Here is a 13,767-nt window from a genome sequence, read left to right on the forward strand (position 1 = left end):
GACTTTTATTCGGCTCTAAAATAAGAGTATGAATTGGCCCTTAGTCTGGGACAGCCCTACCCACTTCTCATGGGTGTGATTTGTACAAGTAAAATGAACTTAATGCAACTGAATCAAATAAAAAACGTGCCCCAATGTGGATATGAATGTGTATACCATACTGCAGTGCACATTCTATAATCCAAATACTAAACCGCTTGCATATTCTGCACATTCTCCATTGCTACTAAAGTGTTTCACCTGTACTATTGCCCAACTTTAATAGATTTTTTAATCCTCGTTCTCTTTTCATAATTGTATTTTCTTTATTAAGCCAATTATGTGATAAGGAGATCAGCCCTAACCCCTTGGCTGCAATCTTTGGAGTGGTCCCTGGTGAAATGACACTAATTGATGCTATAGCCTTCTCCTCTTTATTGGCTCGACGCCTTATTTTGTTCAATTGGAAATCAGCCTCCATCACATCAATGCTGGATGGTTAAATATTCTACAAGGGGTTTTGTCTAGACATTTTACAACGTTTAGAAGCCATGTTTTGATTATTTTAATCTAAAGTTCACGGCTGGTGAATCACTAAATGGGCCAGATGTTCAATAAAGAAAGTCTTGTTGTACCTGTGGTGTGCCATCATCTGCCATTTCTGTACGACAACAGACAATCTGTCTAAGAATGTTGTGTATTTAATGTTGTTCTGTCTTTGGTTCTGTATTACACTATATCAAATAGAATAAGACAGTGATGATGTTTAAAGCGCATCCCTTTGTGGCTGGCTTGGTTGGTTCTGTGATGTTGTCTTTTACATGGTGTATGCACTGCTGTTGTTAAAACCAAGAACAATAATTAAAAACAACTGAATAATAATTGATTAATTATCATTATCTTTGTTGTATTGTTTGCACAGTCTTGCGGAACATGACACACCAACATTTTGCTGCTTGTACCTGTATGAGTGAGTGACAATTAAAACCCCTCTTGTGAAATGGATAACAACCAATGCACATTCAACATAGGCACTCCACTGTATAATCCATTTACACAAATGTATGTGCCCTAAGTGCCTGCCTGCGCAGAATCTACAATATCACAGCTCATCTAAAATGCATGGGTGTTGTTATCTCTGCATACAGAAGCGCATTGGAGGCTCTCTCAATTCCCAGTTTATATTAATGACATTCCGTCTCCGGCTGACCACAAGTGCATCGGATAGCTTCGTTAAGAAAATTTAACCCGGGTGGAATTCTCTTCTTTCTCCATCCCACTCCAATCATCCGCCTTCTCATTTGTATCAATTAGGCGATGGACGTGATTACGCAAACTGCTTGCACGGTGAATGCTCCAAGCCCCTTTGCACTTCAGGGACAAAGCAACGCAAGAAATATGCATTAAAGTAAAGCCAGTCACAAACGTAACTCAACCTTGAGTTGTCAAGTGTTGTTTTATTTTGCGTTATCATAATGGGTTCACATGCACTAATGCACACTCTGTTGAACTGTGTTGGACAACACACAACGTGAAGATCATCTTGTTTATGGTATGTAGCTGCGATTACAGACATGTTTTGGTGCTTACATTATATCCTTATTTACATACAGTAGACGATAAAAACAACAAAATTATCGTAAAAAATACATTTACACTACTATTGTAACCCAAGTACAAATGTCAAGGATTTAATGAAATGCAAAAACCAAAGTGCACATTCATAAGCGTGCGTGACCATGTAATAGAGCAGCAAAATCAGCAGTATTAAAAACAAAAATCCAATCAAAGTTTATATCCGTTTACATCATTTCAAAAATATTAACAGATTCCAGAAAGAAATTAAAAATAAATAAAAGTGGGCAGTTGTAGTTTACAGCACAGTTCCAGGTATTAAGTGAGGATATAGTTTACTTTCCTCCCTGTGATGGGAGTGATCCAGTGGGTCAATGCAGTTTCCACTGGCAGACATGCTTTCCCTACCATGTTCCATGGTCGTTGCCAAGTAACTGACCATTCTATCACAGCTGAGCTTTAGAATGCTAGGCACTGGACCACGTGTTGTGATGTATTTGAGGGGACAGTAACGGAAGTAATACTTGATTGTGCTATATTGGCATTATGACAATAGAAATCCCATTACTCTCATTATGAGCATCCTAAGAAGGAATTATGGCTTTATACAAGCAATAACAACATGTGCTGACTGAAAAGAAAAGTTCAATGAAGCTTACAATTAGGAAAGTACAAGAATGATCACCAACTGGCTTTCCTGCATGGTTACCACAGGAGTTGGCAACCAATAGTGCACAGCTAGCACTATCCCAACTATCACCACAGTTGGCAAACGTCAGTCAATCTGAAACTACCCAATCTATAAGAACATTTGACGTCCAAAATGTGTTATCTTTGATAAACAGGTCTGGTTTTAAGTGTCATTTTGGGTTGTCTTCATCCAGCTCTGTATACTGGGACATTGTGCTACATTTTGGGAATGTTACCTAATATCAGCTGTAAATTGGTCTGTTCAAATGTTGTCTGCTATAGTGGATCGTAAGCTATAGTGTATCGTAAGATCCACTATAGATCTACAAGCTCAAGATCTACAAGCTCATAGCGCGGCACCGAGTGCCACGCTACAAGCTTGTAGATCTGCTATTTTTGAAGAATTGTGAAAATGTGTGCAAATCTTTGAATATATATTCTTTCATAGCGAATGTTTTTAACTCAAATCTTTGCTTCTGGGGGGTCCCTGGAACAACATATTTCAGATGGGGGGTTGACGGCAAATTACATATAATTCTGGGGGTCCTTGACATGACATAGTTTGAGAACCACTAACATAGAAACATGGGTTTTTCAGAAAACTATCAGGATTTAGAAGGCATTTGTAGAATCGTCCTCATGTCTACCGTAAATGGGTTAAAATGACAATGTATTAAAATTAGCAATACATTTGGGGGTATTTAAGCATTTAAAAAGTACTTCTGATAATATAAAAAGGGAATCACCTACTTAGGAATACATTAAAACAAGGGTGTCAATATGGCAACCCACGAAGAGATCCAATCCGGCCTGCGGGAATATGTTTGGGAAGAAAATTATGATATTCACTGCCAATTATTGTAGGACAAAAATAGTAGGGAAGTGAGTTTCGTTTCGTTACTCTTCACGAGAAGGAATTCGAAACACTCTTTGGTTCGCCGGTTGCCCTCAACGCACGTTGCCCTATTCTCCACAATAAACAGTGTCAGTGTGATGCTGATGATGGCTTATAGCTGAAACGCAATTGCTTTTTGGCCACGATAAGGCAGGAGTGCGTGTGTTCATGCACAAAATGGTCTGGCCCACATGAATAAGCAATGTTTCCCAGTCCAACCCATGCCCTATAAAATGTTTGACACCCCTGCGTTAAAACGTAAAATAAATAAAAATACAAACATCAAAAAAAGAAAAAGTTTTCAAAACAAGAGCAAAGCCATGTGTACAGAACTGCTCTTTAAATTTCCCTTTTTGCATTTCAGTTTTAAGCTTTGTTTAAGCTCATCATCAAATGATTTGTATAGTAGATTCTCAATTTAGTTACTTAAATGGATGTGTGCTAGGCATTCTATATACATATTCAATGCACTTGGCATCAATCAAAGTGCACCAAAATGTTCTGATTTTTCAAGGGCTTGGAGGGTAGAGTGCATGGGAGTCTTCGTTTTGAAAAGCTCTACGTGAGAACTAGCCTGGGTTTCTGCTAAATAAGGTCCATAAGGTCTCTACAAACCCCAGTATCAGCCACAGAGCCAGAGGCTAATGGGCTGTGCACATGGACGTATAAGAGTCCCCTTGGTTCCATTTGTATTAAATTGAATTACCAGAGGATCTTACAGTATGTGAACCATGTCAAAAACTTAATCAAAACGACTTTGTGAGGTAGTTCAATATAGTTAAAACATCCTAATATTGAAGCACAAAAACAATTTTTACACTGTAAAAAGAGGAAGGTATGGGTATTATTTCCATGTGATCTAAATAGTTAAAACCCTGTTTGTCCATTACGAAAACGACTTATTTTACTGAATTATTTCATGGTAAGTATTTTAAGTATTATAGATAGTGAAGTATGATATAGATAGTGATGACTTAATTAACTGTTATTATGCATGTATCTCTGCTCAAATACAGTAGCACGGTATGATTCAATAGTCCTCATAAATAATGATAAGATAACATTAAGTACCACAAATCCTTACAGCATCATAACTGATATAAATTGTAATTGATTCACTGTCATAAATGGATGACGTTGCCAACAGCAGTAAATAGTAGAGGACATCTATAGAGGATATCTACTTCTTGAGCTAGCCTTGGATAAATAACAGTTTCCGATTGGATCGGATGTGCAGTTTTGAGTTCCAAGCTCCAATAACTCCGTCAAACCACACCCCGGTCTCTCCCTCCTCCTCTTCAGGATTTACACTTAACCGTGTGCTGGTGTCGTGAACTGAAAATAGCAGACCTAGCACAAGTTGCATTGCAATGCATTTTGCTGGTAGATCTGCTATTTTTGGTGCGCGGTATGGCACGTAACCAAGTATAAATCAAGGGCTACTGGATCATGTAGGTGAAGGCATCGCTATGTTTGTGTCCATTGCGTAGGATTATTTCCTCAATGGCTATGTAGGTTCCTGTCACAAAGCCTATCAGACCCACCAGGCTGATGATGGAGTTCTTGATGACCACCCATGGCGACAGGCCTTCCGTGTGATAGGTCAAAATCTGGAGGACGGGCGGAAAGATGAGTGCCAGGAAACTGCTGCTGACAGAGCCCACCAATGAAATCACCAGGTCCAGTTCTGGAATAAGAACGGCCAAGGCACCTAGAGACATAAAAAGAAGAGACGAGTTGAAGTGAGAGAAAAGGTGAGATGCAGTGATTTACAGACTGAGAGCGACAGAGAAACAGACTGAGAGGAAAGGAGAGGGATGGGGCTGAGAGAAAACCAGAAAAAAGTCAACACAAATCCTCCTTGGGGAGGGACCCACCTGCTCATGTCTATGCTATCCTATACTGAAAGGATGCTTGAAAATACACATGTTAGGGGACAGGGCAACGGGACAGGGCAACGGAGGTTAATGAGACAGAGAGGATCATTCAGAAAAACGGAGAACATAATGTATTCCAGTGGTAAGGAGGAATGATCTGAACAGGATCAGAGTGAACGAACAGCAGATGAAAATGAGAAGGAATGAAATAGACGGATGAGACTTGAAGGACAGAGGGACGTAAGGGAAAATGGAGTGAAACGGACACAGGCGAGAGCCCGTGTGTCAAAAGAAAATAATAGGCAGCTATTCATTTGCCTAACGGTTGTGTCATGTGCCCCCGCGGAACACTGTGATGCCCACCAGCGACCACAGGCATCTTCATCTATTGCTGTGGTGATGGAGGAACAGCACCAGGCAGCTGTGCCAGGGCGGAGAGAGCACACACCAGAGACCTTGTTCCAATGTGTTCCATCCCACAATGCACTCAGTAGTTGATTTTAAATCTAAATATTTCATACACGTGGAGGCTACAGAAAGTCACCTAATCAAAGGGTACCCACGCTAAAGCCTGCATCTATTTAATCTGTCACTTGTCATCCTCTCTACACTGAGTGAACAAGACAAGTCGGTTCTTGTTCTCCCTTATTGTCGGACACACGTTACCAGCGACTGATAAAAAGCCTCTTTGAACCATAATCAATCACTGAGCGCTGCGTGTTCAGTCTCTCAAATTAACCTCGGGGGGTGACGGCAAGGTCATGCTTTCATGTGATAACTCGGGCTGGAAGTACCTTGCTGTTGTACGCTCCCAGGGAGTACAAACCTGCCACTTGTCTTTAAAAAAAAGAAAAAAAAGAATCGACTCTTTGCGCAGGGACAGTTCTTCAAACCCCATTTGAGGCTCTCCGCCCAATCAAACGAGACAGACGGAGCCGAGGAGCGGGGCCGGGGAGCCAGGGGGATGAGGCGGGTTGCACTTGGGAGAGTAAACTACAAAGCTAAAAAGGGCAAAAAGGGTGGCGGCGCTCCCTTGAGGAGGAGGCGCGGATCATCGGGCAACTTCAAAAACGGTGAAGTGGGAACGCTCGCAGCAAACTAATTTGGGGCGGATGGCCTCCTCCCGCCTTACGGAAAACAAAACAGGGAGGAGGAACACCCTGCTGCTTTGTTCCAATCAGCCTGCTGGCACTCTGTATTCCAGAGAGCTCTTTATACACTGGCACAACTCCTGTTCAGAGGAACCAGAAGGATAACAGAAGATGGGAGGGAGCCTGGATTATGATGACGGTGGTGGTTATTTTAAAGAGTCAAGGGCCTTTGATATACCGAACGTGAAGCGCTGGTCTTGGCAGGCGTGCACTCTAAAGTGTGCGAATCCCATCCACTGAGTACGAGGTGACTGATCAGGACAGGGCAGGACAGCAGCCTCGGGCAAAACACAGAACCCCAACATACAGTACACAGCAGGAACTGTGTCAGCTAAACACCATTCATGTAATGCATGTAGAATAACATTTGAGGAAAAACAGAATTAAGGATCACTAAATATAGAAATGATGAAAACCATGGAAGGAAGCAGGGAGGAGTATTTGCCATTAGTAAATAAAAATAAACATTTACAGTGAGTCAGAAGAAAGATTCTTTTAAGTGGTTATTTTGCACAGATATGTATGTGGTGTGCCTTGAGATTTTGACTTGGCTTTCAGTTGTGCCTTGTGCACAAAAAGTTGGAAAACCACCAATATAAATTTAGCTTCAGGGTTTTCCTCAAGGACACAGAGAAGTGCCCATGGCTGGGCATCACTGGAGCCAAGCCAGAGACTGTCAAGCCCGCAAATCTCTCAAATCTCTCAAACCGCCGGGCTAACCCGTCAATGACAAATCTATAAATCTAATCTTTAATGCAACAATACTCTCAAGCATGCTTATTTGCAATTTCCCTGACAGCATTTTGGACATAATCTGGTGGTAACGGAGCATGTCATTTCACTTAACAGTGGTGGTCTTCATCATCATTAGCGTGGCATTAGACACACCTCCTCTACCTCTTGTGTTTATTCAGTTCCTCTCTCTTCCTGCTCACTGTCCATCTCTTCCTGTTAGCGCCCATCACACTACATCACTGCAGCTTGTCTCTCGTCACCCCCACCAATATGGACAAGCCTTACGTCTCCTTTAGGAGGGAACACTTAAGATGATATATGGTGCGTTCAGAAATCCACTCTGAGTGCGGCAGAAGAGTTCTGAGAATTGGTTAGCCAGAGTTTCAAGATGGAAAACATAAACATCATTATGACGGTGGAAAATAATGTTTCTATCAACAAGGATGTTCTATACAGTGATTAGGGGTATGCAAAAGTTGCAATCGCTAAGTTTCATGCCCTACCTGTAACCTGGGTTGAAATCAGGTATCCTGCGTAAGGAGGTTGCCATGTCACTGTTCCGACAACCCATTATTAGTCCCGTTGGTCCGACTGGCCCCATACTAACCCCGTCCCTAACATTCGGGGTGAGTCTTAGAATAAGTTCCGGATAGCAGCTTTAACAACTTTTAACTTTGTACTGACATTAATATATTTTTCTAAGACAGTGTGTACTGTGTCAAATGTGATGGTTTTGTATCATAGTACGACGTAAAGGCATTAGAACATTTGGTGATGTCCGAATGAGAATGCACTGAATGTTCTGAAGAAAGCACTCAAGGACGCACTTCCATGCCCTCAGAGTGAATTTATGAATGCATCCGTAGTCTTCAATACCGCCAGGCTTTCATTTCTGATACCTAGACCTGAGTGACAGCTTTATGGCTCGTAAACACTGCCCGATATTTGCTCCGATTATGCTGTCGGGGAGCATTTTTGGCGCTCGCCGACAAAACCCCCAATCTGACGTAAAATCGGGCTTTGATCGGCGAGGTTTTGCTCGCTGTGTGTGAAAGGAGCTGCGAGAAGATCCAGCGCCGATAAAAGCGCTCGCCGACGCCTCCCCGACCATTTCTGAACATCTAGCACGTTTGATATTTGACCCTGTCGCCGACTGGATATCATACAGTATGAACTGGGTTGCGACTGCGCCCCGATAAGGCCTGTATTACAGCCAATGAGAGCACACTGCTCACAGCACTGCTGTCTATCTGTCTGTCGACTGTATGATCAGATATATATACCTATATATAACCTTCATTCCGTCTGTAAATCCCTGTGTCGTACATATTGGTAGCCTATATTAGCCCAATATTGCCGTTACGCATTTCACTTGAATAATGTTAATACAACCGCATCGGAATCAACAGTGCAGAGCAAACCTTTGGTCCTCGTCCGCTGTGTGTGTTTGTGTGTGTGTGTGTGTGTGTGTGTGTGTGTGTGTGAGAGTGTGTGTGCGCGCGCGGAGAGAGACAGTTATTTAATGAAACTCAAGATTATAACGTCCTGTCTCGCTATAACGCTATCACAAACATGTCGCCCTGTGTAGCCTGGCAGCTATTCCTGTGTGTGTCACGCATAGAGAGAGAGAGAGAGAGAGAGAGAGAGAGAGATAGAGAGAGATGCGCCCTGTGTGGGTCTCGCGCTTGTATCACGGCATCCTGCACGTGCATGTCAAAATGAATTGGAATAAAAAAACAAATGATGTAGCCGCTGCCTATATCTATCGGGTCTGGATCGCATCTTGGTGAACTCTTGCAGTGTGTGATCCCTGGTCGGCGATCAATCGTTTAGTGTGAAAGCCACAAAGATATAATGACAGCCGATTTAAAACAAAAAAGACTCCTGCAGTGTGAAATACATAACGATCTGATGACTCGCCGACAACTTTAAAACTCCTGCAGTGTGTAGGGGCCATTATGTCTAATGATCAGAGAGTCTTGTGGAGTGGTGGTACTGTAGCACTGATGCACCAAAAGACAAACTGATCCATTTTACGCCACCATATTCTGAAATGTAACTGCAATAAAACAAGGACTGTATCACTGGACCACAAACATTGTCTAAATTATTTAGAAAATAGCAGCTCTACAGGTGTTGCGGTGTGATACGTTGTGAACTTGTAGATCTGCAATTTTCAAAAAAAGATCACCGATATTGACATAACTAAAATTGAGATGCCAGGGTTAAAGTGGTTAAGTTATGGTGAAAATCCACCCCCATTCACCCACACAATAAGGTCTTTGGAACATCTTAGACTGGCAGTAGTACCCACTTCTTTGGTAGTTATTGTGCTTTTGCAGACAAATATAATCTATACACTTGACTTTTCCTAATCTCTATTGATAGAAGACAGAATTTACACTTTACGCAAAGAAAGGGGGTAAGAGAGTGAGTGAGTGAGTGAGTGAGTGAGTGAGTGAGTAAATGTTGTGTGTGGCGGGGGGGGGGGGGGGGGGGGGGGGGGTATGGACTTGTGGAAATATTCCTTGTAGGACCTCAATCAACAGCTACTCTTTGTAAGAATATTAAATCAATTGCCTCGGCCCCAGAGATACCATACAAGAGCAATCAATTCCAGAGTCTCCAGTCATACGGTGGGGGCGGTGCTCGCCGTGAAGTGAAGATTCGATTTGCCATGGCTCGCGGGTAATTTGATATTGAAAACCAGCACAAAGTGAGAGGAATGCTGTTTTCACCAGCCGGCCACTGTGAGATCACCAACCACACATTCTAGTTTAATCGGATGAGTCAGCTGGAGGGCAAGTAATCTAACTACGCCGGGGTACATCCAACTACAGCACATTAACTGTATGGCAACTTAAGTGGTTAAAATTGAAATTGTAGATTACAGTTTACGTTTAAGTTGTTTATTACAACTTATTATTTGTCTTTTTTCTTGGTATCTGGGTGGTGCAGGGGTAAAGTTACTGCCCCCTGCCACAGAGACTGGGTGGTGCAGGGGTAAAGTTACTGCCCCCTGCCACAGAGACTGGGTGGTGCAGGGGTAAAGTTACTGCCCCCTGCCACAGAGACTGGGTGGTGCAGGGGTAAAGTTACTGCCCCCTGCCAGAGACTGGGTGGTGCAGGGGTAAAGTTACTGCCCCCTGCCACAGAGACTGGGTGGTGCAGGGGTAAAGTTACTGCCCCCTGCCACAGAGACTGGGTGGTGCAGTGGTAAAGTTACTGCCCCCTGCCACAGAGACTGGGTGGTGCAGTGGTAAAGTTACTGCCCCCTGCCACAGAGACTGGGTGGTGCAGGGGTAAAGTTACTGCCCCCTGCCACAGAGACTGGGTGGTGCAGTGGTAAAGTTACTGCCCCCTGCCACAGAGACTGGGTGGTGCAGGGGTAAAGTTACTGCCCCCTGCCACAGAGACTGGGGTTCAATTCCTCCACGTTCAGTTCAGTGGGGAGCAGAACTGGGAGGGATTGTGTGTTAGCCGCACACGTTACACCCACCAGGTAAAACTCCTCAATGTCACGTGAAAAGAAGCAGCTGAAACCTCCATGTGTATTAGGAGACATGGTTGTCTAATGTCTGTCTATACCCCCCCCCCCCCCCCCCCCCCCCAGACCAACAGTAGTGGTTGGTGGTGATAGGGACTATGTCTAAAAGTGTGGAGAAAACAAACAAACAAACAGCAAACACTACACAAAACAGATAAAAAAAAGGATCCAATTATTTTCTGGAAACTTTTTCAGCTGGAATCGTAAGGGATACGTCGTAATTATATGGTCGGCGCACTAACGATTCATCCACATAAAAAACGTTTTATTCGTATCCACAAACACAGGCAGACACAATTGGGAGCTTTCAGCACAAACAGAATTCCACCAAGCAGTTCCATAACTGAAACAGTTGGGGGTCCAGTGCAGCTTAAGGGTAATTTTATAGAACACGTTGCGTGTGGGGAATACTGATGGAGTGAGCAACCATGAATAGTTTGTAACTCTGGCCACCCAATGTTAAAGGATCGGCTTGGCATAAATCCTACGTGCTTTTTTACAAAATGTTTTTATGTACTATATCTATATCTATATATTATATATATATGTACTTTGAGCTAATTTCCGAATACAGAAGCTACACAAATATATTTTAGGTGTACAACACGTGTATGTTTTCACACATTCTTCAAGGCATTGTGAGCATTTAACATTTTCTGTAGGCTACTGTATGTATGAAATAGGTCTGACGTGGTTCCACATTTTTAGTAAATAACAAAATTAAAAACAAATGATATAAAACCTAGATCAGTTGTTATTCATACATCATTCATACATCACATGGCTGTGCAGTGTAGACCATTAGAAATTCATGATAACATGTTATATTTGGTAATTTGCTTGAAAGGCTATAAGCAAAGCAGAACTGTGTTAAGGACGTCCGAAGCGGATATTGAAGCTATCATTGATTCTAGTTGTAGATTAACATAACATATTCACACGACTTACAAAATGTAGATTTCGGGTGAAGATCACGGCTAACTTTACATAGCCGTTTTACTTCCAGTTCACGACCCGCAAGTTTTTTGTCTTTAAAAAAGAGCTTGCTCTGAAAAGACATAGCAACAGGGGGCGAAATAAATCTAGCAGTATTAAGAGTTAGGGAGACAAATGAGGTTGAAAACGTCTCCTCATAAGACAACATTCCATTTTTACTCTTATCTGGCCACTCAAAAGTTCAAAACTGGGACAAACGAAAGGGAAAGATAAGGATTACTAATTCCATTTTGATATCCTAAGTTTCAAAGTCCTCCTCCCATGCATCTTAAGACAGAGAACAGAATAGAGAACAGTGGGAATTTGGGAACATCAGTCAATGTTACGCTCACTGTCACATTTCATGCTACCATTGGAGGGCCATCAAAGGAAAGTCATTTGAAAATGATAAACAAAGGCGGATGAGGAGACAAAGCAACTGGAAGCATTTCGGTTTTCAGAAAAAAGGAGGGGGGAACGTAAAAGTGGTTAGTTGTGGCCAAACTATTAATCCTCTTTCCTTTTTTCTTTCCAAAAGCAAGCGAAAGATGAATGCAAGCTGATGCTTTTTAAGGTTTTGGAGAAGAAGACTCAGTTAAAGTGCCACAAACAAAAGCTTGTCTTTGTTTGTGTCCATTGTGCAGGTGGTGCAGACACTGCTCTGAATTTAGATAACGTCTCTCATTGTGCAGGTGGTGCAGACACTGCTCTGAATTTAGATAACGTCTCTCATTGTCACCTGAAACACCCAAGCATGATGAAGAAGGGATGAGAGTGATGTTGCATTACTCAAGGGGATGTCACCCAAGGTAGTGTTCTCAAGGGGATGTCACCCAAGGTAGTGTTCTTTTCCCCCCAAGAACGCACACTGTTGTGCTTGTAGAGACAAGACAGTTTAACACAGTCGTACACACAAGATACGGCAGCGACCGCAACAGCCTTTTCTCTCAGGAGAAGCTGAGATCCGATCCGCTTGGGATTCAAACATAGCAGACTTTCCCTGTACTCTTTCTCAAAAGGGTTGTCTCTGCAACAATCTCATCATGTATTCCCATTCAGAAACCTTGAGGCAACCTTCATGTCCACACAGATCCAATTCCGTTGCTTCCTTCCTTCATTCATACATCAGTGACTCCTCATCTTGTCTTTCTATTGCGCGCGCACACACACACACACACACACACACACACACACACACACACACACACACACACACACACACACACACACACACACACACACACACACACACACACACACACACACACACACACACACACACACACACACACACACACACACACACACACACACACACACACACACTGCTCGAAGACCAACTACAGAGGCTTCCTCACAAATGACCTGGAGACACAGAGCGGCACGATGCTGTATGCATTCCTGCTTTTATTAACTTATCAGTATGCACATTCAGTAACCTGTAAAGTGGAGGGAATATCATTTGCATAATTTTCTATAGGCTACAATAACAAGTAATAAAGACTGATGGGGGGGAATTATGCCGACATAACGAAAGAAAAAGTAAAGGAAAGTAAAGTGTAAAACCATTAAACTAAACACAAATCAAATATATTTTTCATGGCTTCCTAACCTAATTACAATTTTTTGATTGAATTGGCAGATTCAATCGAAGGAATACAGAGGTGGAATAACTGAATGGGGATTAATTTAACAAGAGGGGGATTTAGCACAGACTGCAAGTTACACTACTTAGCTTAGCATTGATAGAAGTGTTGACAGGGCTACACTGGAAGACAACAAGCAGTAAACATTATCAAATGATGACTATGATGATGGAAATATCTCTGTACAGTCAACCATTTCCATAATCAAGGAACACATGGACTTGTCCATCACATACCTGCCCTCCTAACCATGTAAGGGATGCTCTGCGAAAGTAAACGCATTGGGTCCGTTCACAGACAGTACGCTGCCCTCATAATGGCACAACGTCACCAAACAAATAAATACAACGGCGGTTCAAAGGTTCGTTCGAACTTTTCACCAACGTTCGAACCCTAATATATGGCTTCGGGACCAGCCCAAGCTCCCAGAGCCTTTCTGACAGTGCTTACACAAACCAGGTGGTGCATGCATTGTGCGTGATGCAGGTACAGTTGGAGGCCATCGATATTGTCCTTTTCTTTTTGCTGAGGTTTGCGTGATCTGCGCAAAACCCCTTTTGGTGTTTTAAACATTATGTTATAATTTAGCTATTGAAAAATAGCAGATCTACAAGCTCATAGCGCGCCACCGAGTGGCGCGCTACGAGCTTGTAGGTCTGCTATTTTTGAAAAATCGTGAAAATATTTATTTCAGAAA

At 42.5% G+C, this 13,767-nt stretch overlaps 1 protein-coding gene across 1 annotated transcript in view; it reads right to left on the bottom strand.

Moving 5' to 3' along the window:
• Positions 1-1,410: 1,410 nt before the first annotated feature.
• The window catches only part of slc36a1 (solute carrier family 36 member 1), a 37,582-nt gene continuing 25,225 nt past the window's right edge, over positions 1,411-13,767 (bottom strand). Inside the window, exon 12 of the mRNA XM_079502459.1 lies at positions 1,411-4,850. Coding sequence (XP_079358585.1) covers positions 4,579-4,850 — 272 coding nt within the window. The 3' untranslated portion in view covers positions 1,411-4,578. The remainder of the gene's footprint in view (positions 4,851-13,767) is intronic.

The sequence above is a fragment of the Electrona antarctica genome (genome assembly GCF_951216825.1).
Source record: "Electrona antarctica genome assembly, chromosome: 1".
In the NCBI taxonomy this organism is placed as follows: Eukaryota; Metazoa; Chordata; class Actinopteri; order Myctophiformes; family Myctophidae; genus Electrona; species Electrona antarctica.